The 27,858-nt window shown below is 39.7% G+C and overlaps 1 protein-coding gene across 3 annotated transcripts; it reads left to right on the top strand.

Moving 5' to 3' along the window:
• Window positions 1-89: 89 nt before the first annotated feature.
• Window positions 90-27,858, top strand: KLHL7 (kelch like family member 7). Of its 3 annotated transcripts, XM_068404703.1 has the most exons (11): window positions 90-410; window positions 4,724-4,826; window positions 7,767-7,860; window positions 9,012-9,136; window positions 10,950-11,125; window positions 14,210-14,384; window positions 15,779-15,921; window positions 21,131-21,371; window positions 24,288-24,489; window positions 24,778-24,875; window positions 26,544-27,858. In XM_068404703.1, exons 1-11 carry the CDS (start codon window positions 291-293, stop codon window positions 26,825-26,827), a joined length of 1,761 nt encoding a protein of 586 aa, XP_068260804.1. In that variant the 5' UTR covers window positions 90-290; the 3' UTR covers window positions 26,828-27,858. The 3 variants fall into 3 exon arrangements, with proteins under 3 accessions (XP_068260804.1, XP_068260806.1, XP_068260805.1); XM_068404705.1 differs by lacking the exon at window positions 90-410 and having other exon boundaries at window positions 4,748-4,826; window positions 7,744-7,860; XM_068404704.1 differs by lacking the exons at window positions 90-410; window positions 4,724-4,826 and adding an exon at window positions 4,848-4,870.

The raw sequence follows: 27,858 nt of genomic DNA, 5'->3' as shown, positions 1-27,858 counted from the left end.
AAGCCCCGCCGCTCTTTGTTTATCCCGCGTGGGGGCCGCGCGCCGGCTGATGGCGTCACTGGGCCTTGCCTCGCCCCCCCGCGGAGGCCGCTTCCGCCGCGCACAGGGTCGCTCGGGTGTCGGCGGTACGGGCGCGGCGGGCCCTGCCTGCTTGCGCGTTCCCTGCCCGGTGCCGAGAGTCGGGAGCCGGTGACCGCCGCCCGGTAGCTGGCGGGCGTCGCCCCGGCGGCGCATGTGCCCCGGCGGGGGTGGCGGGCCAGCGGTGTCGGCGGCGGTGAGGGCGGGGGAGCATGGCCGCCCCCGGGTCGGAGAAGAGCAGCAAGAAGAAGACGGAGAAGAAGCTCGCCGCGCGCGAGGAGGCGAAGCTGCTGGCGAGCTTCATGGGGGTCATGAACACCATGCGCAAGCAGGTACGGCGGCGGCGGCTTCCCCCCCGGCCCGGCGGGGCCGCGGGCCGCGGCGGGGGGCCCGGGGCTTGCGGCGGCGACCCGCGGGCGGCCGCTTGTCGCCAGGCTCCGCCGCCGCGTGCAAGGCTCCCGCGGAGCCGGGCGGAGAGGCGCTCGCCGGGGCTGCCCGCCGGTGCCGGCGAAGTCAGCGCTGCCGCCTCCCCGGCGGGGCTTTGCTCGGGTTTTCCGTCTCTGCGTTCGACTGCAGGGAATGCCGGGGGGGACGGAGCGCCGGGTGCGGGAGCCGCTCCGGGAGGCCTTGGCCACCGCGAAAGGTAACTCGGAAACGCTGCCGTACACCGACACAGCGAGCGTGACTTGCTACGGCTTATGGCCGGTGCTGAAGGCAGAGGACACGGTGGGTCCGCTTCCCCATCTGATAACATCTTGCCTATGGTAGTTCTGTCCTATAGTTACAACAGAAGTGAAGCTGCAATGGATTGCTGAGCTTCCCCAGTTATTCACATAGCCCTTTTCAAACAGAAGCCTGAGGGGAGTAAAAAGGTGTTGATGCTGAATTTTAACCACGAACTCTTCTCTGAACAAATTGACCGTGTGCCCCCGTGAACAGTGTCAGTGCAGTGATTCTGCAGCGGGAGGAGAGGGATGACTGGAACCACGGTTTGGTTTCACAGGTGGCATTCTGTGGTTCTTCTTGCGCTTCCTACTGAATACATCTGGCCATCTCACTAAGAAGCCAGTGGCGGTATAGGCGGCTGGGTGGCCTCATCTTGACAAATTCTGACCTTTTTGGCAGATCAGATTCCTAGATTAATAGTCTAATGATTGTTAAAAGGTGACTCTTCTGTTTACCAATAGAGCAAGAGTGGTAACCAAAATTATAATTATACAAGTGGATTTCAGTTAAGCTGTCCAAACTGAAAGAAATGCTCTTCCCCCTGCACCGCCCTTAAAAAGCTCAGACTTCTGGAACAAGAGCAGAAGGATGATCTGTGTAACTACTTGCATATGAAGAAATCTTCGTCCTCCTCCTCGGAGCTGTCATACTATGTCGTACTATGGTTCATTTAAAAATGATGTGGAGCCAGAATTAAAGCTGACTCTGAAGACAGCTGTGGGGGCTTCATACTTGGCACTGACATGTGTTGTATCTTCTAGGGTTTAGCTGCTTGTCTCCCGTATTAGTCTTGCCAAAGGTTCAGTCCAGCGTTTAGTGATGTGTTCATCAGCAGTCTGGGTCCTGGCCTAGCAAGTGATATCAGAGTGTTGATTCTGCTTTTCGCTAGCACTTCAGCCCTGTTCTCTCACTAATACAGTCAGCTGTGTTGTCTGCATAAACCATTTCATGCAACTAAGCTCCTGTGTATGAAAAAAACAAAATGGTTTCCGTGATTTCAGGTAGTGGAGTTGAGACTTAAAGCCTATGATCTACTTTTTCAATGTAGGCTTTGTTTCTGTTCTACTTGGGTAAACATATTCCAAGGTGTAGCTGAGTGCATAACTCAGCTCATCACTGTTTAGCTCATACCTCTGTCGTTGTTGACAAGGGGATGCCAGATGCTGTTATGCTTTTTAAGTAGATAGAGGAAATATTGCTCTCTTTTAGATGTACGTACAGCCCGTAGCACAGGCAAATAGCAGTGCTTTGCTATGTTACTACTCCAGTACGTGGCACCATGTTGCTGTTCTGTGTAAGTACCTCGTCTCACTAGAGTGCCAGCTCTCATCAAGTTATGAGTTACTCTAAACAGGGAGAGGATCAGACTTAAGTGCTGTGAAATCTGTGTGTACTTCCAAGTTGAATTTCAAGATCTGTTGCATTCAGATGCACCTCTGAATTTAGCCTGCTCTCAGTTTCCTGGAAACTTCTAATCTGACCTCAGATGGTGGCTTTGCATATCACACACAGTGCTGACCATTCCAGAAATTCTTGCATAGTTCATGACGCTCATGCTTCTTTTAGCAGTTGTTTGTAAGAGGAGGTTAATTATTACTGGGAGGGGTAGGGGGAGGTGTGGTTATATAGGATAAAATTAGGAAGTCAGCAGGAGCCAGAGGAAAATGTACAAATTCAGCTGATTAGTTGTGCTAAAGTTTAAGAGGATTTATAGGCAGCTCTTTCTTCTTGTGTTTTGGTAAGTCAAGGGCTATGCTGTGGTTATAAAACCTAAACATGATACGAGTTAAACATTTGCTGTGGTGGAAATAGCAACATGCATGTGGAGCACTAGCTATTTATCTATATTAGTTTAATGCTGTAGGAAAATGGGCTGATTGGAAAGCACAGCTGATTTTAAAGAGGCTGCTTTTTGTGTGAGCTGGTATCTAGAGGCAGCCTCCATGTGTATGGGAGTTTAGAGTAAACGATGGACAAACCTACACTTAGTACTGGTGAGATGTTGGGGACAAGTGTGTGTAGTGCATGGAGGACTCCTTGCTCATCTCCGACGTGAGATGGCCCACGTTGTGGGGTTTACAGAGCTGTTTGACAGCGTGTGCATAAATCCTTTGTTGCAACTTTGCAGTTGAGTGGAGATCAGCCAAGAGTGAAGTAATTGAGAATGAAGCTGGGTCAGAGTTGCAAGGTGTTGCTGAACCTGTTATTTGGAAGATGAAGCACCGTAATGCAAGCTCACGCTTGGGTGTGTTCTTTGGTTGATGTAACACCAGTCATCTGTTGCCTTATTGAGGTGACTCAGTGACACCAATGGGTCCTTCTGGAAAATAGTACAGAAATCCTCAGAAAAGCATTAGTTGAAATGGAACAGTCACATCCAGAAACATAACAGGGAAAGAAATGAAAATGATGGTCTGTTTTGGTTGAGAAATATTTCTTCCCACACCCAGAGAGGCCTTAGAATATCTGAGGTGCTTCAAATGATGAGCTGAGGCACTAAATGTATCTTAGAAATGCAGTGTGGAGTTCAAGCAGCAGTTGCAAGTCAGCAAAGCTTGGCCACAGGATTTTATGGTATCTTGTACTGCTAGTTTCCAACACTTGTTTTGAACCAGATGTGGCAGGAATTTCAGCTTTAAAGGATTTCCTCTGAAACTGTTCTCAAATTGTTTCTGTTTTTTGTTGTTTCAATCCTAAATTGTTTAAAGCTACACATGTACAAAGGAAGCTGCATGTCACTCCCACGTCTAACTTCTAATTAGGACTTTTTAAAAAAATGTATTATTTATATTTTGTTCAATGTGTGCTTCTGAGTGTCCTTCAAGAAACTAAAAAATAGGTTTATTTGAAGGGGCTGCATATATGGTTTATCAGCCTTGTGAGGTGTGCCCCAGATAATACTGTCTGTATTTGGAAAACATTATCGCACTGTTCTAAGCGAGTATGTACTTCCCAGACATGCTGTTTTCTGGGGCTAGTGTGGGATGGGTGTAGGTAGATGTTTCTTAAGGAAGTTCTATGAACTTAAGATAGTAGTTGAAAATTAATTCCTGTTTTTAGGAAGCAATGCTGCTCATTTTTTCTTTCTTAATAAAGAGGATCTTGTAATTAACTGTAGTATGGTGTGCATTTATTTCAGTCAATATGTTATTAGAAAGGATACTATTTGAGAATCTATGCAAATTGTCTGGTTTTACCCCAATCCCTTACTCTCCTCTCATGTCTCCTAACAACTTTTATAAGTTCTGTCACTTTTCTTTCTCCTTCTAGTGCACGACAGGTTACATGTAGGGGAGAAACTGCCTGCTTACATACAAATAGCAAACAAATGAGAAATAAAAATATTTCTTTTTGGTCTGGAAGTTAATTAGTTGCTCATCAGGTGTTACCAGTCAAACCCTTCCATAGAATTGGTATTTGGGGGATACATTTTCTTAAAAATGTTCCATTGAATGCTTTGAACTTGTTTATCACTTTCACTCCAGTTGGGCAATATGATGGCAGTCTTCAGACATGAGGTTCCTATGAGGTTTTTTTGGAAGTCAGCAGCTGAGTAGAGAAGAGAGCCACTGATGGTTGAAGAGGGTCTAATGTAAATGCAGCCCCTGCTCGATGCTGCAGAGCCTACATTATTGGAGGCTGATGTAAATGCCACAGGAAAAGCTTTCATCAGAGTTCATGTTATTCATGACCATCCTTAAGGTGCAAGTTCATGGGTAAATTGAACTTTGCTAGTTCTCCAGGTTACTGAATTTAACTTTGACTTTTAGAAAGTCTTTTTATTCCATAATACTCTTGAGTTGTGTGAATTAAGAAAAGCAATGAATTACCATAAGCTGTTTTTAAAGAAAAATTATTGAAAGATTTTCAAAAATGCTGATCTTTGTGGTTTTGTTTGTCTGTTTTTCCTCTGATTTAGAAAACTCTGTGTGATGTCATTCTTATGGTCCAAGAAAGAAAGATCCCAGCTCACCGTGTTGTGCTTGCTTCAGCCAGTCATTTTTTTAACTTGATGTTTACTAGTAAGTCTTTTCAACCAGTCATTTTTTTAACTTGATGTTTACTAGTAAGTCTTTTCAAAATTGATTGATTATAAGCTTTTGTGATGATGTCCTCTTAGACTTGTGGCTGACAAGTTGTTTTATGAAAGTGATTAATCTCAGGGATAAGTATAAGTGAAGATTTCCTCATTTTATGTCCTTCTTCCATTCATCTCTGTTCACCCTTCCCCTCAATTTCCCTTTAACTCTCTTTTGATCGAGTCAAGTGTTATTTCGTAGGTAAACTCTCTTATGAATTGGGGCCTGTGCACTGTATTAGAGTTGGTTTCCTTCCCTTAACCTGAAAATTAGAAGTTTTTACTCCCATGACAGAATTTGTCTCCCCCATTGCTTCCCACTTCCACATATAAGACTGGCTTTCAGAAGCATAAATATTCTTGCAGTTATGCTGTCTTTACTAATTCAATTATGTAGTATCTATCTTACTTTTGTATGTATGCCTTACACATGAATTGTAAAATTACTGTGCTATAAAACACACATTAAAGTCGAGTAGAAGTAAAATAACCGTACCTTCCAATGGTCAGCTTGTAACCATCTGTGGGCAAACTTACAGTGCTGTGTCTGTTTGTGGGGAGCTCGGAGCTGTCTCTGTTGTTATCAGCTCTTGACAGTGCAGCGTGTGCTTCCTGGTTTTGGTTATGCTAACTTGGCAGTCTGCACTGCAGTCAACAGCATCTATGACCTTTTCTGTTTAGAATCACAGAATCGTTTAGGTTGGAGAAGACCTTTCAGATCATTGAGTACAACTGTTAACCAAACACTGCCAAGTCCACCACTAAACCATGTCCCTAGGCACCACATCTACACGTCTTTTTAAGTACCTCCAGGGATGGTGACTCAACCATTTCCCTGGGCAGCCTGTTCCAATGTTTGACAGCTCTTTTGATGAAGAAATTTTTCCCAATGTCCAATCTAAACCTTCCCTGGCACAACTTGAGGCCATTTCCTCTTGTTCTATTGCTTGTTACTTGGGAGAAGAGACTAACACCCTCCTCGCTACAGCCTCCGTTCAGGTACTTGTAGACAGCAATAAGGTCTCCCCTGAGCTTCCTCTTCTCCAGGCTAAACAACCCCAGTTCCTTCAGCCACTCCTCATAGGACTTGTTCTCTAGACCCTTCACCAGCTTTGTTGCCCTCCTTTGGACTCACTCCAGCACCTCAATGCCTTTCTTGCAGTGAGGGGCCCAAGACTGGACAACAGTATTCGAGGTGCGGCCTCACCAGCGCAGAGTAGTGAGTCCATAGTCCTGCTGGCCACACTGTTTCTGATACAAGCCAGGATGCTGTTGGCCACCTGGGCACACTGCTGGCTTGTATTCAGCTGGCTACTGACCAACACTCCCCAGGGTCCTTTTTCACTGGGCAGCTTTCCAGCCACTCTTCCCCAAGCCTGTAGCGTTTCAGGGAGTTGTTATGACCCAAGGGCAGGACCTGACACTGAGCCTTGTTGAACCTCATACAATTAACCTTATCCCATCGATCCAACCTGTCCAGATCCCTCCAAGAGCCTTCCTACCTTCAAGCAGATCAACACTCCCGCCCAACTTCGTGTCATCTGCAAACTCACTGAGGGTGCACTCGTCCCTTGGTCTAGCTCATTGATAAAGATGTTAAAGAGAATTGGCCCCAATACTGAGCTGTGGGGAACACCGCTTGTGACTGGCCACCAACTGGATTTAATTCCATTCACCACGACTCTTTCCAGCCATTTTTTTTACCCAGTGAAGCATACGCCCATCCAAGCCATGAGCAGTCAGTTTCTCCAGGAACGTGCTGTGGGAAATGGTGTTAAAGGCTTTACTAAAGTCCAGGTACACAACATCCACAGCCTTTCCCTCATCCAGTAAGCAGGTCATCTTGTCATAGAAGGAGATCAGGTTAGTCAAGCAGGACCTGCCTTTCATAAACCCACATTGACTGGGCCTGATCGCCTGGTTGTCCTGTACGTGCTGCGTGATGGCACTCAAGATGATCTGCTCCATAACCTTCCATGGCACCGAGGTCAGACTGACAGGCTTGTAGTTCCCCGGATCCTCCTTCCAGCCGCTCTTGTAGATGGGCATCACATTGGCTAATTTCCAGTCCCCTGGAACCTCCCCGGTTAGCCAGGATTGCTGATAAATGATGGAAAGTGGCTTGGTGAGCACTTCTGCCAGCTCTCTCAGTACCCTTGGGTGGATCCCATCCGGTCCCATAGACTTGTGTGTGTCTAAGTGGTGTAGCAGGTCGCTAACCATTTCCAATACAATTGAATACAGTTTATCATAATTTACATAATACAAGCACGCGCACACACCAGTGATCTTGTTTGTCCCACTGCCTCCTTTCTTTCCTGACTTGCTTTAGTAATCTTGGGAAAACAGCTGCGGCGGGCGGCAAGGAAGGCACAGACTCTGAGATCGAGGATGCAAGGGCCTGAAGCCGAAAGGCCTAAGGCTTTTTATTGTTATTCTACTACCCTATTTAACTGCTATAATGCAGGAGCCAGACTAGGCAGTTCAAGATAACATCAACATTCACCACATTCTGGGAAGAGCCACAGTGTCCTGGATTCAAAACATCAACAACCATTCCCTGTTTTCAGCTCTGTGTTCAGAACTGACCTTCAACACATGTTTACTTCTTTCATGCCCCAAAAAGCCCTGTGAACTGGTCTTGGCTCCTTTATCTTAGAAGCAAGCAAAAACTATTCTCAGTGCAGTGTTCCCAAGCAAATCTTATGCTCCCCAAGTAAAGCACAGCTGTTTGAAGGCCGAGGGTCTTCCACAAACAGCAACCAACTGTGTGCAGTTTTAGCAGGTTCCAATTTTGTATAATCACTTTATTTTCTACTGTTTGCAAAACATACGATAACTGGAGTGGCTTATTGATGTAGTCTGTCTTTCAATCTATTTGCAGCAAATATGCTTGAATCAAAGTCCTTTGAAGTGGAGCTAAAAGATGCAGAACCTGACATTATTGAACAGCTTGTGGAGTTTGCTTATACTGCAAGGTAGTTTTGTTATTTAAAGCTGGCACTTTTTCTAGGAAGCTTGCCAATTGTAAATTATAAAATCTTAAAATAATGCTTTTATGATTCATCAGTTTTGTTACCATTACAATTCTTTACTTTGTTTAAAGCCTGATGTGACTAGACCTTCTATCCTTCTTCCCTTTTCCTTTTTATTTAATTGGTAGGAAGCCCTACAGACTGAAGAGAGTGGTAGTTGTCTCCAGAAAGCAATTCAAAACACTCCAAATTTTTTACCTCAGTGTTGGAGTCAAAGGATATTTCCTATTGTTCTGAAATTCAGGCCCTTATTGACATCAGCAGGGTTTATCTTCATTTCCAGGAGTTATACCTTCATCTCAGGACAGGCAGGGTGGATAACTGTTCTGTGAACAGCATTTCCCTCCTCTCTCAGGTTGCCTATGTGTTTGGGTTTTTTTTTTTTTGTTTTTAAACAGAGCTTGTGCAGATGACTGGGATTGTAAACAGTACTTCTTAATCATCTCTCATGACTGATGGATGGCAGGCCTTTCATCTTTATACTAATGGGATTAACTCTCCTTAGGAAGGCTTTCTCCTTTCTTTGAGAGGAATCTTCTTGTAAACTTCATCAGTGGTGAGAGACAGTCAGTGTCAGCACCCCAGCCATATGGTGGCCTCCTCTGGTGCCCAAGCCCTCGTCTGTGGGCTCTGTACCTTCTCTTGAAGCACTGCCAAACTGGTTGTTCTGCTTAAACACTCTGGGCAAATCAGCCAGAGCAGTCTTGACAAGGAGTTTAGACAGATTTTGCTGATGCCTGTTTGGGAGGAGGAGACTGTCAGAAAAAAAGTTCTGTTCATTTTCTGTTTTATAAAAGTGGCTAATCCCACAAGTCAAAGCAATAGTATGGCACTGCAGAGGGCCTGCGTTAAAGGCTTATTCTTCAGAATCCAGGACTGTTTACCCTTTGCCCTTCCTCAGTAAAGCAGAGCAAATGCAAGCAATTTGGAAAGATCATGAAGGGAGATTGCGTCTTCAGACTGTGTGTGAAAGGTTCTTGGGCAAATAGCAGGGAAATAATTTTGCCATTTATGTGAATTGATGTAAGATGCTTTTTTTTACTACAACAAAGTAGGTAATTTTGGTGATGCTAATTTTATACCTTCCGTTGCAGAATCTCAGTTAACAGCAATAACGTCCAGTCTTTACTAGATGCAGCAAACCAATATCAAATTGAACCTGTGAAAAAAATGTGCGTGGACTTTTTAAAAGAACAAGTTGATGCTTCCAATTGTCTTGGTAAGAGAAATGCAGACTTAAATTTACTGTTTATTTTTTAACTTTGCTATTCCTGAAAAATAGATAGTATTGCCTAAAAGACAGTAATATTTGGCTAAATCCAGGTACATAAAAATAATTTTGCTCTGAATCTGAACTGTTATCCTTTGCTTTAGACAAAACAATCTGGCAGTTGTCTTTGCTAATGTCAAGGTCCACTGACTGTGCTGGGTCTCATCCCAGCTTGGCAGCACCCTGGAGCTTCTTGTTTGTTAGAGAGCCTCAGCTGCTTAGTAAGGTGGAGCTTTCAGTTGTTGTTACTGTACTTGGAGACAGAATTTGAGAGAGTTCTAATTTCTACAAAATGAGCATATTTTCTAAAGATATAAACAGGATAAGTTTAGGTTACTTTTGTTTTTAATTGCTCCTCATTTTGACTGAAATCCACAAATGTCATCTGGGCAGGTTTGATATTTAATATGTTCTGTAGCTCTAATATGAACGCAGTGTTACAGAAAAGGTAAACAAGAAGAAGAACTAAATGCTTTTTGATGCTTAAGATTTGGTGCACTTTATCTTTAAGCTCTGATTAAATTTGTTTGTCATGTAATTCTCCTAGTAACATCTCAATCATGTTACAGATGTTTATAATATCAATAGAAATGTTTTGCAGAGTATCTGAATTATAATGATTCAACTGACACTTCAGTGCAGGACAGGTGTGGCTCTGAAACAACTGCTAGAAGGAAGACATTACTTTCTAAGGAAAATGCCACTTATGCTTGCTTTGAGGCATATCTTTCCTCTGTGGTTTTTGTTAACTAGAAAATGAATTATGCTCTCTAACACCTGCATACTTTGCTAATTTATAGCAAAAAGGGAGATAAAGATTAAATAAATTTTTCCTCAAGGCATTGTTTACAAGTTGAAATGTGTTCTGGGCAGACTCATAGGCAGGTCCATCGTTCATTAAAAAAAACCAGTATATTTCATAGAAACTGTGGCTTATTTTGAATCTCTTAAAATTTTGTCAAGAGGTCACACACTTGGATTTTATCTTTGTAGTTTGCATTTTACTACACAGAGCAGCTCAGGCTAGTTGCAGCCCATGGATTGGTGAGTTGCTTCTATTCCACTTGCCATCTCCTCCATAGAAGGAAGAGGAAGGCTGTAGCATTATGAGCAAAAGTTGCTGCTGAAAAGCTCTGTGCTTACCTGGGTATTGATGAGAAGCTTGGAAACAGTGCTTCTCAGTAGCAGTTACTATTTATACCTTTATGCCAACCTTCTGCCCTTGCAGCAGCATCAACTTGACTCTTTTGTGTTGGTCTGCAGCTGACTGTGCTACCTGTATAGAAGAGTCCCAGTTCACTGTGACTCTGGAAGGAAATTGGGCTTGGTTGGTGACTGCTGCTGCATGAGCAGGTCAGGGGAGATCATAAAATCTGGATCCAGTTTCTCAAGCTGTTCTGGTTAGATGTTACTGTGATATGGCTCAGACTGGTTACAGTACTGTTATCTGCTTTGTAATGGGGAAAGAAACAGTGAAGAAATAGTGCTGGAGAAATAGTTAATACAGCAAGTGCTGCAGGTCTGACTTTCCAATTAGTTTGGTAGGGATGGGATCAGAAGCTTGGGCTTATCTTAGTTTGTCTTGAGTTGCAGATGAGTTATGACAGCATGTGTTTTAAAGGGAAAAAAAGCATGGGTAATAAATATTAAACTGGGGTTGCAAGCATCTCTGAAATTACAGTAATTTTATTCTATTTTAATATATGAAAAGTAATTGCAGTTCAAGTTTGGAAAGTTTTTTTTCTTAATTTTTCCTTCATAGGTATAAGTGTGTTAGCAGAATGCCTAGACTGTCCAGAACTAAAAGCCACTGCAGATGACTTTATCCATCAGCATTTCACTGAGGTTTACAAGACAGATGAGTTTCTTCAGCTTGATGTTAAGCGTGTGACACACCTCTTGAACCAGGATACGTTGACAGTGAGGGCAGAAGACCAGGTGAGATCCCTGTTTCATACTAGCTAAGAGCATTGAACTTCACTCTCTTTTTTTAATCAAGAACTGCTTTAAAGTATCTCACTTCTGATGTTCCTACAGTATATGATGCACATAGTGCTTGCTAAATTGTAGAATAAAAGGTGCATCCTAGCTTAGTCAAAACCAAAATTAATGAATATCCACATTTCAAGTGTGTTTATTGTATGTCTTGTTTCAGCAAACTAGAAAGAAAGAAGTCATAAAGGGAGTAAGCAAAACAGTTTCCTTTGTTGAGATAGTTATAGGGCTTCTGATTCCATAGTACGCGAGCTGAATTAAGTTTGATATATTATAGCAGCTGCTTGCAGATTAGGATTCATGTGCTATCGGTGAAAGTGAACTACTTCAAAGTGGTAAGCAAACTGCGCCTTAATGGCTGCATGTCTCTACCAGAATATGGTCTCAGCCCATTTCAGAGAGGAGTTGCTTTTGATGGAAACATATAGTATAGTAACATAGACAAGTGAAACTTCAGGAACTGACGGACTTGGAAGCAAGATGAACAAAACACTGAAAGCTAGATGCATTGACAGTGATGGATTGATGGAAGACCCTTATTTAGGGAGTGAATCCCAAAAAGCTTAGGTGGCTGAAAGAAGCCTGGAGTTTCACTCAATTAAAAATTGTAACCTGTGGTAGAAATTACATTCACAGCTGTCCCATTTCGAAAGCTTGATTCAGCTTATAGCACAGCCCTGAATGCTTGTTCGCCAGCTTGTTCTTCCTGCTGCAGGAAAATAGGAAGAGTATAGGTGGATCTGCACAGCAGCCCAAAGAAATGACTACAGGATGGTTGTAGCTGCTAGGTACTTCTTGTAGCTTCTCAGTCAAATCTGTTGAAAACAAACTGAAATCTGGCCTTTCTAGCTATGCTGTTCTGGTGCTTGAACTAGGTAATTTAAGTTTGTTTGGATATCTCATCATGAGTTGGCTCATAGGTTTGAAGTGCAACAGAGGGATCTCATAGCCAAGATGGTACGTGTATCCACTTTCGTAGAAATGGATGTTTTCCTGACTGTGAAGTTTAGTTTTCACAGAATTAATATGTTTTCTTCAGTGTATCTGTTGCAATAAAATGCTTCAATGAAAATAAGAATTACTGAGAGTGGGGGATAATATCAGGTGATTGAATATGATAGTTGGATAGTTACAAGTATAAATATGAGTTATGTCACAGTTCAACATTTTTGCCACGTGCTGGGAAAAGTTCAGGTCACAGGGTGACATTCTCAAGGCTGGAAGTGGTGTGTGGCTTGCAGCCAAAACGACACTTTGGAATTTACATTCTTGAAGTTCTGCTGGTAAGGTAGGATGGTGTGCTTTAACTTGGCAGCAGTGGTAGAAATTTGGTGTAGGCAGCATGGCATCATTAAAATTCCTTTAGGAAGGTGGCAGTGTGCAGTATGAAACTGAATAAGTTTGCCAGTGATACTATAGGAATCTTATTTCTCAGGTGCGGAGAAAAGGACTCAGCACACGATTCAGTGTGAATCAAGCATAAGCCGTTTATTACAAAAAAAAGCCCCTTTTTATAATATATTTGCTTCCGTACATGCAGCCAGGCACTGTCCATGCAAAACCCGATTGGTCGCCCCGCTTCTGCCACACGCTGTCCACGCGCCCCCCTGCAACCCCCCATTGGTCAGTCCTTTCACCATCCCCCTGTGCTGTACCATGATCCTGCAGGTGCCAAGTCCAGCACTGTTCACAGTGATGTCTGCGGTCAGGTATGCAGAGGCTCTGTGGGAAGCACACAGGAGATTGGCCCGTGACCTTGCTTGGAGAGCTTGTTGACTTCAGCTCTTGATTCTTTCCGTTAGCTGTAACAATATCCCCCAACACTCAGGAGTACTGCTAGAAAGTTGATATTATACTCTAACATTCGTATTGGTGTAAAGCATATTTACATTTAGCAAAAAAAGGAAGGTAACTTTAATTACTAGCTGTCCTATTTTTCCTGTATGCAAGTAATGTTTCTGTTGAGGAAGGGATACAATGTTCCTGTCACAGTCATTCTGTTGAATTTCCTTAGCTGATGGAATTTAGCCTTAAATATTTTTTTTATTTCTTTATTCTCCCTTGCTCCCTGGTCATTTTGCAGAATTATAGCTGAGGTGGTTTAGCAGTCCTTCTGAATAACTCTAATTCTGCGACTAAATGTCTTTCCACATTATATCTCAGTCACTGACCACCGATCGCTGTGATCAGTTTCAGCTACAGGAGTAGGTATTGACTGTGCTATCACTTGTAATGAAATTAGGGCTGACTCTGAAGTGGCAACGTCGTGGATAAGCTTGCTATGTCTGAGAGCAGCATGGAAGTATCTTAGTACATAGGTAATATTAGATTTTCGTTTCATTCCTTCCTGACCCAGAGGACAGTCTGCCCCCTAAGAAAACCCAGTATCTTTTCCTGTAAAGAGGAGACAGGGAGGAGGCTCTCTGAATGGTAAATTTACGGCAGTCTGCAGCTAAAAACTTTAAATGGTCCCCTAAGACACAATAATAGCAATATATTTGGATCCCTAACACTGTGATTTCCTAACAGAAGCAATTTGTCAGCTCAGAAGGCTATATCAAGTAGAAGTTATTTCAGCATTTCTGGTGAAGTATTACCTGTGTTTGTGACATGGAAGTCGATGCGTATTAGTCTTAACCTGGTACAGGGGTTACCCACATTAATGTGAATTGCAGATTCATGCCTCCCATTTGGAGGCAAAAAAAAAAAAAAGGCTAAATAGCAGAAATAGTGTTTTGGGGGTTTTTGATGTTTGTAGATGGGTTTTATTCTATGGTTGTGCATTTGTTTTACTTCATGTCTGAGCATTGTCTTTTTTGGTGTTTGGTGGGTTGTTTTGTTGTGGGTGTTGTTTTGGTTTGGTTTTTTTTTTTTTTTGAAGATAGTGATGGATCCCCACATACTAAACTTTAGTATAAGTTAACCTCCAACAGGCAGAAGAATCAATTTGGAGCATTAAGGTTTCGTTATTTGCCTTACTGTGTGGTGATGTACCTTATCCTTTTCTTTCCTTCTCTCTTGTTTAAGGTTTATGATGCAGCAGTCAGATGGCTGAAGTATGATGAGCCAAATCGCCAGCCGTACATGGTTGATATTCTTGCTAAAGTCCGATTTCCTCTTATATCAAAGAACTTCTTAAGTAAAACAGTTCAGGCTGAACCACTTATTCAGGATAACCCAGAATGCCTTAAGATGGTGATCAGTAAGTTGACCTCCAGCTGAAATCTTTCATGTTCTGTATAATTAAAAAAATGCTGTGGAATTTTTGAAAATTGTTTGCTTTAAAATGCTCTGACAACATTTTCGTATTAAATTAATCGGACTGTGTTCCTTCTAGGATGCTGTGTTTAGTTGAAGTTGGATTAGCAGGTTATCATGTGAATAAAACCCAGTTTACGTAACAGAGTGTCACTTTGATTTTTTTTTTTTCTCCTAGCAAATGACATGAACTCTATGATGAGTAATGGAATGGAGATTTTCTCAATGAGTCGTTAGGGTAATCGGAAGTGTTAGTGTGCCTTTGCGACAGGCTAGTAACTTCAATATTGTTCATGTTCATATGTGAATTAATAAAAGAAATATTTTATGTCAAAATTTTGAATATTACAAAGCTTCCCTAAGCAAATTAGAATGTTAAGCATATGTTGCACTATTTTCATCTCTAATATATACTGACCATTGAGCCTACAGACAGTTGCATTCTCAAGATGCAGATGAGATAGGGAACAAGCTTCAGTTTTGTTTTCAGACACCATTTGTGAAATTTTGTCATGTAAGAAAGAAGAGCCTAGATATTGATAAATATTCCGGAAGGCAATTTTTTAATTTCGATAGTGGTTAATTAGTTGGCTTCATTTTAGTGTAGATCTAAAAAATGGTATGCAACTGTTTTCCTTCAGTCAATGAGCAAGATTCAAATTAACCTATATGTTGGTAAGTATTTGCTGACTGACAATCGACATCTTAGTCATACTTCTTGTGTGACATGGAGTTGGGTGCATTGTTTAAGAAATAAGGATTTTTGTTTGCCTGGTTTTAGTGGCTTGTAATGTCACTAATATTTTTGCATTCTTTGGAATGTTTCTTAGGAGAATGCTTATTTTCTTACACCAATTGTAACTAATATTTTTCATTGTCAAGCTGAGAACAAAAGTGTGTTGTTTTCGTGAGGTATGGTATGATAGAGATGCCTTCCTTATTAATCAGAAATTGGGGGGTGAGGAGGCAGGCATGGTTGACTCCTCATTGCATTCAAGACCCTTCTTTTAATGTTATTGTCCTCTTTAGGCTCCCAGTTCTGCTGTTCTTTTCTTTGGGTTTGCTTCCTTTTGCCTGTTTCAATGCAACAAACTTAGTTGCCTGTTAATATTGAATAAATGACCTGATTGATAAGTTGGTATATAATGTGAGTCCATATCCATGTCCTGTTTTCACATGGAGCAGGCAATTTGAAATAGGGTGTAAATCTGGTGTAATGTAGAAACCTGGTTTCCTCCTTTTCCCTCCCTTCCCTCTCCCCACTATCCCTGCCTCTGAAACATCCCTTTCGATGTATGAGCTACACTGGATCTGCAACAGTTGTTGCCTTCCTTCCAGGTGGGATGCGATACCATCTACTTTCCCCAGAAGACAGAGAAGAGTTAGTGGAAGGTACGCGGCCAAGAAGAAAAAAACATGATTATCGCATTGCTTTGTTTGGAGGCTCACAGCCCCAGTCCTGCAGATATTTTAATCCAAAGGTAATCGTTACCTCAGAATGCATTAAGATTCACTGTTTGTAATCTTCAGTGTTTTATTTGCTGATGATATTAACTAAGACATAATGATCTACAAAACAGTATTAGGAAGGATGTATTCCCTGCCCCTTGGATATACGGTTGAAAGAGTGTGGTTAATTAGGTATTTTCAAATGTGTGTACCTAGATGTAATACTTCATTTTGAATAGAATTATTACGTGTTTGTTTATTGGCAATATTAGATACGGAGTTCTGATAAATCTATCTGAGTTGAGAATTGATTGGTATGTGCATCGCATAGCTGGAAATAAATAAAAGGTCACTGAAACATCAAGCAATTGGTTAGAAATATATGAAAGTCTATATGCATGTGCGTGCATGTATGTCTTCAGAGAATAACTCAAAGCAATTTCTTTTGAGCACAAGTCAAATTATTGGCTCTTATGTTAGTGTAGGACCCAGTTTTAGAGCGCAAGGTGGTTTTTCAGTGCATTTATTATAAATATGCAACTACTTCTAAATCCCAGTGGTTCACAATTTTGTTTGTTCTTAAGAGCATGTAAGGAGAAGAATTGGGAGCCAAGTATTCTGTGGAAAGAAGTGGAAAAGAGTGAGTTTCTACAACAAAAAACTTAAGAGATGGCCAATTCAGAGCAAGCAAGCATGCTTTGCCTGAATTTTGTTTCCATTTTTCCTGACTAAAATCAAGCCACAGGAATGGTGTATATTTCAGCTATGCAGACTAGATGGTCTAGAAACACCAGCTGCATGCAAAAGGATTATCCATACTCTCTTTTACCAGGCAAGCACATGCAGTAATACAGAAAAAAGTTGCTACGTAAACATCAAGGCTCTCTAAGTTATGAGATCACATACATGTAACATTTTGTTGCAGAAATTCTGGTTGTTCTAATTCAGCATATTAAATGCTTGTTATAATTTCAAAGTTTTGCATGTTATGTATGCGAACTTTATAGTCAATGTGAGCCCTGTCAAATCTAATTCAGAATGAATGAGCCCTTGGCATGTGTTTTGAACTCATCATCCACATACCCTTATGTGAGATAAAATTTAAGCCACCTTCTTTGAGCAGCACTCAAGTCTGGAGAAAAACCTAACAGCTTTGCTTACTTAGTTTGAGAGACATTTAATATGTATTTTTATTGGGAATTCCAGTTCCTAAATAATGACCACGTTTTTCCTTCGTACACATAGTCAAGTTAGAAAGCAGTACTCCAGCTGGGTGCAAGGAGGTGAAGGGAACAGAGCAGGTAATTCTTTGCTTTCCAAGGTCTGAGTTGGGGAAGCCTTTGATCAGGGCATTCATCCTTTGTTTTGGCATCTTAACAAGTTGTAATTCACCCAATATGCTCTGACCTGTCTTTTATTAGAAGGAAATAAGATCAAAGTTTCTTTCTCTTAATCTCCAATTACTTATGTTGGAACAAAGCTAATTTTAGGCAGGATGGAAACTAGCTTTGAGACTTGTTGTCCCAGTCATTAATTGGCAATGGTATTATCAGCATAGCGTGCATATGGTCTCTTTACCAACCTGATAGGTTAAATTGCGTAAGTGCCTAATGTCAATGGTGGTCAGAACTCAAAAGATGGAGGTTGTTGCTTCATCCCCCTTTATAAACTAATACGGATTCCCCACAGTTGTCACCATGTATTTTCTGAAAACTTAATCTTGTTTGAAAAATAATAATCTCAGTGCATGCTGCGTGGGAGCGACAGGCAAAGGCTTCTAACTAAAAGGAAAATTATGTACATAGTTAGTGATCTTCAGTCAGACCTAAACTATAATATTAGGTCTGTTTTGTGGACAAAAAGTCATATCTATATCAATCTACATAAAGCATAAGAGAAAATAGCTAATTTTTTTCATACACTATTTGCCCAGGTATAACACCAAAAAAGAATTGAGTTTGGAACTTTCTCTTGATCAAGCCTCATGGCCTTGCATGTGGATTAATAGGGGCAGGGGGGGGCAGGGAAGAAGAAGGAAAAAAGTGGGTAATTGGAGATCTTGATTCTAACAAGCATGTCTTCCTTCAGTGTTTTCCTAGTGCTTATATGCTTTGTTGGGTATTCTTAGCTAGCCTGTCATGTCTTGTTGAATAGCTTTTACTTACTTCATTTCCAATTCTAAGCTATTTAAAGGTCCTTTTCTGGATGTTTTGCTTGAGTATCTGAGTTTGATCTTTAATTAACTGTGACAGTAGCTTCTTAAATGCAACAAACCAAGGATCCAGAACCCCTGTTGAATTAGCATCATGTGCATGAAAAATAAGTGTGGGATGTAAGGCTGCAGTGCTGGAAAGACTGTATCACCTTAACTCACTTTAATTAGTCTCATCAAAAGATGATGGGAGTGTCACAGAGCAGAGATTTAAGGTTGTGTATGTAGTTTTGCAAGGTTAGGACCTTGGGAAAGAATTGAAATTTTGTTTGTTGTCTGTTGAACTGATTGAATAGTGACCTAGTCCTTCACTTTTGATTTTAATTCAATTCATTAATTTAATTCTTATATGTCAGGTAAAGAAACAGTTCAAAACAAAGGCTATGTTTCTCCTGAAAATATTTTCTCACTTGAGTGATATACATTTCAATAATTTGACATTATAAACTGATTGCTTTGCACGCAAAATTAGTCTCTAATGTTAATCTTCATTTCCTTGTTGTCAAAAAGAGTTCTTTAAATAAGAATGGATTGGATACTGTGTGTTATTTGTCGAGACTGTTAACAGTATTACTTTAAGTCTATATTTGTTGTCTTTGTTGCACTGTAACTGATATTTCTATTGATGCATGTACTTCATCAAGAGAGCAAGATGATGTAACAGGACAGATGCAGATGGGCATAAAACTTGTGGAACAAACTGACACTATTTTGAGTAGAGATGTTTGTTTTCAGAATAATACTAGAAATCCTAGCTGTCCAGTTAATGGTGGTGGGAAGCATTTTCTTGTTGAATTTTCCACAGAATGTTTAAAAAAAGATTTTTCTTTTTTCCCCCCAAGTTGGGAATAAAATACTTCTTGTCTTATGAATTCTTGATGAAAACTTGTACATGACTTTATGGGGTTTTGAGGCAGCAATATGTTTATTCTTTTGAAATTGCTGTCTCTAGTGACCAGAAATGGCTGGAATTTTTAACTTTTTAACAGTGCAAAAGCCAGCAATGGCAAGTAAAAAGAAACAGATGCCTGGCATTGCTATTTCTTGATTATTAAGGGAACCAGCATAACTTTTATGAGGAGATAGAGCTGTAGTCAATAAGCTATTAGTAGGGAGGCATATTAGGCATGTCCGCTGTTTTCCCTGACAAACTTGGAAGAGGAGGTACCAACTGAAAACAAGGGAAAAGTCTTAAACAAAAGGAGGTACTTTTTCACATGGCCCATAATTACATGTGCCATTCCTATCACAGGGTCTTGTGGCTGCTAGGAGTTCAGACAGTTTTAATAAGTGATTAAGTAAATTAATGAACGAGAAAAAAGCTATTAAATACAAAGATACAGCTTCTGCCTCTGGTGTCCTGCATCACAATTTCTTGAAAACCAAGATCAGCAGGGACAGTGTCACTATATACCTATCTTGTTCTTTCTTTCCTTACTCAGCCTCCCAAAAATGAGGCTTGCCACTGCCCAGGGCTGTGTGGATCTTTACTGTGGCATAAAGCAACCCTTCTGCATAATTCTTAGATGTGTAAAAATACAAATGCCTGAATTGAAATCAATTCTATGTGGTGCAGACTAACGCTGAAGAGCATTACAAGAGAATTACCTAAATTGCATCCTGCTGAAAGAGGAGGATACTGCCGAGTATGCTCAGGTTATGGGAGAATCTATGGCTTTTCATTTGATAAATATGTGGATGAAATGGTAGCTATGAACTGAAGCCATAAAAGTGGGTCAGATCACAGCCCTTTGTAACAGTAAACAACAGGATTTTTTGTAAAAGTGCCAAAAGTTTGAGCTAGAAAGTATGTTGATCTTGCACAATGCACTAAGACATTTTCTTAAGATTTATGCAGCTATTTATTTTGCCATGCTGTAGTATGGCTTTCCTTTCTAGGATGCCCCAGGACCTGTTTCTCACCATAAAGGGCCACGTGCACCTGCCAGCTCTTCTTGATATGGGGGATGCTACAAGAAAAGATTGTAAGATGTTTTGGACTATAACATGCTCTGCCTCTCTTTCTTTGAACCCCCATGTAGGAGTCGCTGTTCTTCCTCATTGACCAAGGTGTTTGAAGTATGTCCTTGCTAAGAAAATGTAACGATGTAACGTCTTGTGTGAACCATTACAATGAAGGTCATTCAGCAGGTTTAGTAGACCAGATAACAGTAAAGGTTCCATACTTGCTTGTTCAGTATAGGATACAAGCTATGCTCATGGACTATGTGAGATGCTATTACTCAAGAAGCGTTTCTTGTGCTGTATGCTATCCTGGTCTGCTATCAGTTGCTGAGTTTGGTGTTCTTAAGGCTTTGGGTAGCGTTACTGCCCATATTTGATACTTGCTGGTTATGCCAATCCATGCAAAATCAGTTTCTAGGCAACGTGACTGCCAGTATTTGTGATGGAGCATTACTCTCTTTCTCATGCTATCAACTGTGGATAGCTATAGATCATTTGTGTTTTGTAAATCCTGTAAATAAGCTTCTAGTTGTCATGGTAATAAAGTATGTATCAGAGCTTTTTAACTGAGTTGCTTGTCAATTTGGATATTATCTTCTCCTTTTTCCATTGCCTTTGGTACATTCTGTATTTTTTTTTTTTTTTTTAGAAATAATCTGTTACTATATATAAGATGTCTTTTTCTGTTCCTATAAAAGAAAATGCAATCCTACTTTATTGATCACATGCATTGTTTCTGAGATGATAGCAGCAGGATGTCAATTTTGTTGGGAAAAAAAACCAAACTGTTTTTCAAGGAAGCTGTACTGGGTGCACACAGGGAATGAGGAGATAGAAATTGATAATGTCATGGTTCATTGCAGCTAACTATGTCTGTGTCTAAGAGAATTTTTCAAGAGTACGCCTGAGGAGTATTCTTCAATAAACAGTATTCATGTTTGTTTTGAAAAGCAACTTTAAAACTGACCATATCTAAATCTCTATGAAAAGCTCTGTTTGAAAAACACTCGCTGTGCAGGTAAGTGTTATAATCTATTAGACATTACCTGTTCTTTGTAATGCAGGATTACAGCTGGACAGACATCCGATGTCCCTTTGAAAAGCGCAGGGATGCAGCTTGTGTCTTCTGGGACAACGTAGTTTATATTTTGGGTGGTTCCCAGCTCTTCCCTATAAAGCGAATGGACTGCTACAATGTGGTGAAGGATAGCTGGTATTCCAAGCTAGGACCTCCAACACCTCGAGATAGCCTTGCAGCCTGTGCTGCTGAGGGCAAAATTTATACATCTGGTGGTTCAGAAGTGGGTAAGACACTAAAAATCTTTAAAACAAACAAACAAAAAAGAACAAACAAAGATACCTGGAAATTTTTCTGGTTTTTGCATGACTCTGTTGAAAAGAAACTGCACGTTGCCATGTTAGCCTAATGAGTTTATTTTCCCATATTTACAATTTTATCCTCCACACAATCCAACAATCTATTTCTGTTGTGTTTTTAAAATGGTTTCACTTATTGAAGTGATTAATATTTACATTAACTTGGCATAAAGTACACTGTAACTCTTAAGAGTTAACTAGGGACAAGCACTTATACTTTGGGAGTCCCACTCTGCTCTTACTTCTATAAATCTGCAGAACTCGGTGTGGTGTAAAATTTTCTGTGATGTTTGTCCAGAATAGCTGCATTTTGACAATGGCATTCTTTGTATGTGTTTGGCCTAATGAGTATTTTTAGAGGGGTAAAAAAAAAGGGTGAAAAAAACCTTTTGAAACTACTGCTTTTGGTGGTAAAATTATACCTGGCCCTGTAAAGGAATTTGTCCAATTTTTCTGTCAAATGACAGAAGTTATCTTATGTTAATTTGTTACTTTTTTGGTTTGCTTCAGTAAATGGAGAACTGTTACTTTCTTTAGATGTTATGACTCATCATAGTAAAAAAATTAAGACTATTGAGGTTTTTTTTCTCTCACCAAGAAACCTAGTGGGTGACTTATGCTATGTGTTAGGGCAGCATTTTAAATGGCAAACCAAAAGCTGGAATGTAGGTATGCTCTATGCATAAAAATACACAGCTTTCAAAAAAGCTGTGTTCTGAGGAAAAAAGAAAAACTAGTCAGGGAGAAATTTTTTAGTAGATCCTCTTGAGTTCTGCCTTGCTGCAGAGGGAGGTGAGCAGAGGAAAAAAGGTCATAATCGGTGCTTAACATTCATAAGTCCCTTAACATTACCTAGATGTCACAACTTCCTATTACCTGACTTCTAAAATATTTTAAGAGGGCTAATGTAGCAGCAGCTTAGACAGTTCCTAGCTGCCACCTGCTGTGATAAATGTGAAATAGCACCTTTCCCCTTACTAGAAATAGGCTTAACTACTGCTGCGTTGGGAAGCTTGGGACACTACAAAATCTCATAAATCTTCCTAGTTTCCCACATGTCAGTTCGTGAGGGAGAAGGATACAAACTTTGATTGTACAGTTTATTTTCTAATACATTGTAATTAGTTAATGCAACTGTAATGGAAATTTTAGTATGAGTTTTCTTTTAAATCTACTCTCACATTACTGCACAGTTTCACTTTGCTTTCCATAAATATTATTCCAGACAAAATAGTAAAAGCTAAAAATTAATAACGGAGTTTATTTTGCCTGTACTTTTTTTCTTCTTTGGAATCCAGTGAACACTGATTGTTTGGAAATCTGTCTATCCTGAATCTAGTATTTTCTAATTTGGAGCAGGCAATTATGTGAAACCATTAATCAGAGAAAATGCTGCAGTGTGTTTAGCTGTAAAGAAATCTAAAAATTGCATGCTTTTTGCATTGATTGAAGAGTTTGGAAAACAAATTACTGTGCCAGTCCATTACAGAAAACAGGGCTCATTTCCCCCTTTTGAATTGATGGGAGTGCTGTTTTATTTGCACTAGCTAGCAGAGTTTGAAAGCTAAACATACTAAATTCTTCCACTATATTTAGGTGCAGGAAAAATATTTAACATTATACTGACAGCATACTGAAAATGGAGGCTTTTCCCTTTTTAAAAAAAGACATTCAAGACAGTTCTGCTGTATTTCCCATGGATAAGAATTTCTACAACTTCAAAGCAATAAAGATGTGTATTTACATCAAGATAAAAATAGGTTCTACTCTATACAGTTCTTTGTGGTATTGAGAATTACATGGTAGGAGTAAACAAACGCACAGTTTATAGCAGCCTACTTCTGTATTTCGGGTCTGGAAATGTAGCACTGTTTTGAGGGTTCAAATCCCAGCTGGTAGTGAGTGCTGCTAGTGTGACACACTGAATTTTTAGAAGCAGAAAGCCAAGGAAAAAGAGGCACAAAGAAAAGGCACCTATAACTGTTCTACGTGAATATACCTATTTAAACAAAGGGGAGAAGGATCCTCGTTCTTTTCTGATAAAGTTGTATCCAGCCTTCTCTGCTTTGGCTATGGTTCAGCTAGTTACCTGAGCACAAGTTTTTAAGCTCCCATCTATTTTCATTAAAAAATTGTTTTTCATTTCATTAATGGTTTTATTGGCCCTTGAGGGAAGAGTACACAGACCTTGCACTTCCAGAAAATAAGTAGCTGCCAGTCCTCAGGAAGAAAGTAAAATGGTGAGGGGTAGCTGTCTTGTGGTTGCTAATAATTCAGGAGTATGTTATAATATAATCAAGCTATCTAATTCCAAAGGCAACAAGTATTCTGGGAATTGGGCAAGTCACATTGCTTAGAGAAAAAAGACTCATGTGAATCTGTACTAAGTTTACAAAGTTGGTTTCATCTGCAGATCTGAAAGGGAAATATATTTCCAAGTCGTGAGAGTAGCATGAGGTGATGACGATATGATCAGTAATTGATATACATCCCTGTTCAGTGTTTATTTCCCACCCTGCCCAAAAAAAAAAAAAAAAAAAAAAAAAAAACCCAAAAAAAAAAAAACCCAGAACACTAATATCCTCATCATTTGTTTTTGTTTTCAAACACAAATAGGGATTTTATAAACTTACTTGCCTATTTTGGAACAAAAGAATTACAAGTATGGGCTTTCTGAATAGTCCCAAGTTTCAAGTTGGTTAGTTCTGCTTTTGGAGGTGGGAAAGCAGCTTTCCCTTTTCAACTAACAAATAAAGCATCAACTTAATAATTACTGTTAGACTCTTCTCTGGAAAGACAACCATAAAAATTAATGCTACTTTGGTGGGTTTCTGTTTTTTTAAGGAAATTCTGCACTGTATTTATTTGAATGCTACGACACGAGAACAGAAAGCTGGCACACAAAGCCCAGCATGCTGACTCAGCGATGCAGCCATGGAATGGTAGAGGCAAATGGTCTCATTTATGTATGTGGAGGAAGCCTGGGAAACAATGTTTCTGGAAGAGTCCTGAATTGCTGTGAAGTTTATGATCCAGCCACAGAAACGTAAGTATTGTGTCAAAGCTGATTATTTTTGGTGACCTGTGGCTTTGCTCGCTCTGTAAATAACTGAAGTATAGATGAATAGGAAGAATTGTATGTAGTAAGGAATTCTCCTGAGTTAAGCATTAATAAATCAGTTATTTGTAGGTTTACCTAAAAGGCAGTTTTTCTTAAGCAGCTTTCTTCCATGTTTCATTTTCCTAATGCTAGGTGTATTTATATATTTTATATTTATTTTCTAGGATCTAAATAGCGAGGTTTCCTGGTTTTTTTGGTTTTCTTTTTCCCCAGGTGGACTGAGCTGTGTCCGATGATTGAAGCCAGGAAGAATCATGGGCTGGTGTTTGTAAAGGACAAAATATTTGCTGTGGGTGGACAAAATGGCTCAGGTACTTTTAATTCTATTAATTCTCTAGCTGGTCACACAAGGTTTTGTGGGGGCCTTTTTTCTTTGCAAAGAATCAACTCTGTTCAGCTGAATAACTTTGAGCAGTACCATAAAACATGTCCTGTTGTTGTCACATCATTGTTGCCTTCCTTCCTTTCACCTCTCTACTTCACTATATCTTATTTTTCACACTCTTTTACTAATGCCAGTACTGTCAAATTTAGATACACGCCCATACTGTAGCCCAGTTTTGCAGTAGTTAATATGGCTAAAGCAGTCATCTGAGAAAATAAAATCTTTTTTTTTAGTTCTTCGTTATGTATTTTGAGATATTTTAGCATTCTTTTGAGATGGGTAAAGGTGTACCAGTATTTTGGGAACTTCAGTCTAAAGGCTTAAAGCTAGTCAGCTATTTTAAAGAGGTGAAAAAGTGAGAACTTTTTTTGACTGCCCTAGTTTTGAAATACGACTTACTGTCATGGGCAGATCATTTTATGATCGGCCTATCTCCTTGTCTTTAAAACTAGAATAATAATAGTTTGTTTCCCAGGAGAATTGAATTTTAATTACACAGGGTTTCTGAAGTGCTTTTCAAAATGGAAAACTCTCAGCTATGAGGTTTTTATGGTAATTAGATTATTTTATTTTGGATTAATGCTATTTTAGAATATAGCTTAGCTTTAATTAGCTACTAAAAGTATTCCAGCATGATTGATTCCTAATGCAAAAATATCAGTAGATGCATTTTTGGCACAAACATTTTATCAACCAGCTATAGCCAGAGCTGCCACCTTGCAAAATGTTAATGTATTCACTGAATGCTCATTTTAGAAGTGTGTACTATTGAACCAATAAGTTAAAGTATTATTTTGCTGTTCACATTCTGTAGCTTGACTGATTAATTATTCTTATTGTAATATAATGGGGAAGAGTTATGTCTGGGGTGAAATATTCGTACCTCTTAACATTATATAAAGGTTTCTTAATCTCTCAGATCTAGTAATTCAGGATGGGAGGTGAAAACTCTGTGACTCCTATTACTGTTGTTAAATAGGGATAACAGGACGTTTGTAGATATTGTAAAGTGTGATTACTAGCCTGTTTCCTAAAGAAGCAAATCTTTGTCAGAAAATCTACTTTTCTGTAATAACTTTTGATTTCCTTGGCCCTTTTCAAAGGGACTTAGGCTTTTAAACATCAATTATTTTAATATCATAATGAAGAGAGACATCCTCTATCAGTAAATGACCAATTTAGGTAAAGGTACTGGTGACACCTTTAGAATAAAATGCCATCACTAGAAGGAAGTTGCAGGTGTATTCCTAAGTTTTATTCAGGAGCCACAAATCTGTAAGAAATGAGTCATTTTTAGTTCTGTTCACAAAGTAACACATTAGAATCTCTAGAAAGCATAAAATGTGAAATCTGTAACAGCACATCTCAGTTTCAGTCTCCTTTTTACTCTTCTCTGTTTCTGTATTTATAAAAGGTTAAACCACTAGTCTGGAAACCTTTGGCCTTTTTTCACATTGTTTTTTTTTACTCTAGGATTTCTGTTTTAATCTAAACCTTGAAAATAAAGACTTAAGTTTAATGAAGCATTTGTACGCTCTAGTTCAGTCCATACAGTATAATGTAATAAGCAGTTATCTATTTCATTGCTTTGTAGGTGGCCTTGATAATGTAGAATGTTACGATATCAAGATGAATGAATGGAAGATGGTGTCTCCAATGCCATGGAAAGGTGTAACAGTGAAGTGTGCTGCTGTGGGATCTATAGTCTATGTCCTGGCTGGTTTTCAGGGTGTTGGTCGATTAGGGCACATTCTTGAATATAATACTGAAACAGACAAGTGGATAGCCAACTCCAAAGTCCGTGCTTTCCCAGTGACAAGTTGTTTAATCTGTGTTGTAGACACTTGTGGGGCAAATGAAGAAACTTTAGAGACTTGAAGACCTGTAGGAGATGCTGAGACATTCTTCAAGGGCTTGGGGAAAGATGGCTATTGGTGCTTTGCTTCCATGTTTTACTGGATCTTGTTAAACTGAGTAGTAGGAAAAACTGAGATGCGGTCTTTCAATTTGTATATACAGCATATTGTACAACATGGATTTTGTCATTCCCATTTTCTTGTCTGTTTTAAGAGATGGGGATATGCTTTGAGAATCTACTTACCTAGCTGAGATCATATGGCATCTTCCTTTCAAAGGACTGTGTGTGTGGCCTTGCCAAAAACAGACCCAATCCAATTATTTAGAAGGACTCAAAGCATTTGATGAAGATAAGATTTCTGGTTAAATGACACTTTACTGAGCTCAGTTGCAGAGATTCTTCATTTAATAAGGTGAGTAAATGCAGCTTGGGTCATGAGAAATATCAGCAAAAATTTTCCTTATTTATACCTACCTGCAGAAATCTTAGTAGGATGCAATGAAGATTTTCCTCAGGAAAGACCAACAGCTCTAGATAGTGAAAGCTGCCCTCTTCCAGTGACTTTCTTCCATCATTTGCATGACTCTGTATCAATTTTTAAAGTTAGGCTGTACATGTAGATTAGAGAAACACTTTGCTAATGACATCTTTGGCATTTTGAGGAGCTTTCACAGAAAGACTTTCATTTTTTTAATTAAACTGAGGTAGGGGGATTGTGGGGGAAGTCTACAATAATTGTGCACTATAATTAGCAAGTTGGAAACTTGGGATTAATTTTCAGTATATCTTCCCAGGCATCAGACTGTACATACTGTGGATGCCAAACCATTAGCAAAGACGGGAATAGGAGTGGGAAGGCAAAGTCAATACAACAGATGTATTGATTTTCTTCTTGAAAATTTGTGTTTTTAAAATGGCATGAACCAAGTCATTAAAGATACTTTATAGACGTCTTCTAAAGTCGCACATGGTTATTAATCTCTGGTTTATAAGCATAGAGTTTTGTAAATGTTTCCAGCCAACATGATAGTAAATTTCTTCCAGCATAGAA

Source organism: Nyctibius grandis, chromosome 7, assembly GCF_013368605.1.
Source record: "Nyctibius grandis isolate bNycGra1 chromosome 7, bNycGra1.pri, whole genome shotgun sequence".
Lineage (NCBI taxonomy): Eukaryota > Metazoa > Chordata > Aves > Nyctibiiformes > Nyctibiidae > Nyctibius > Nyctibius grandis.
The sequence above is the reverse complement of the archived record's forward strand: the minus strand, read 5'-3'. Positions and strand labels throughout refer to the sequence as shown.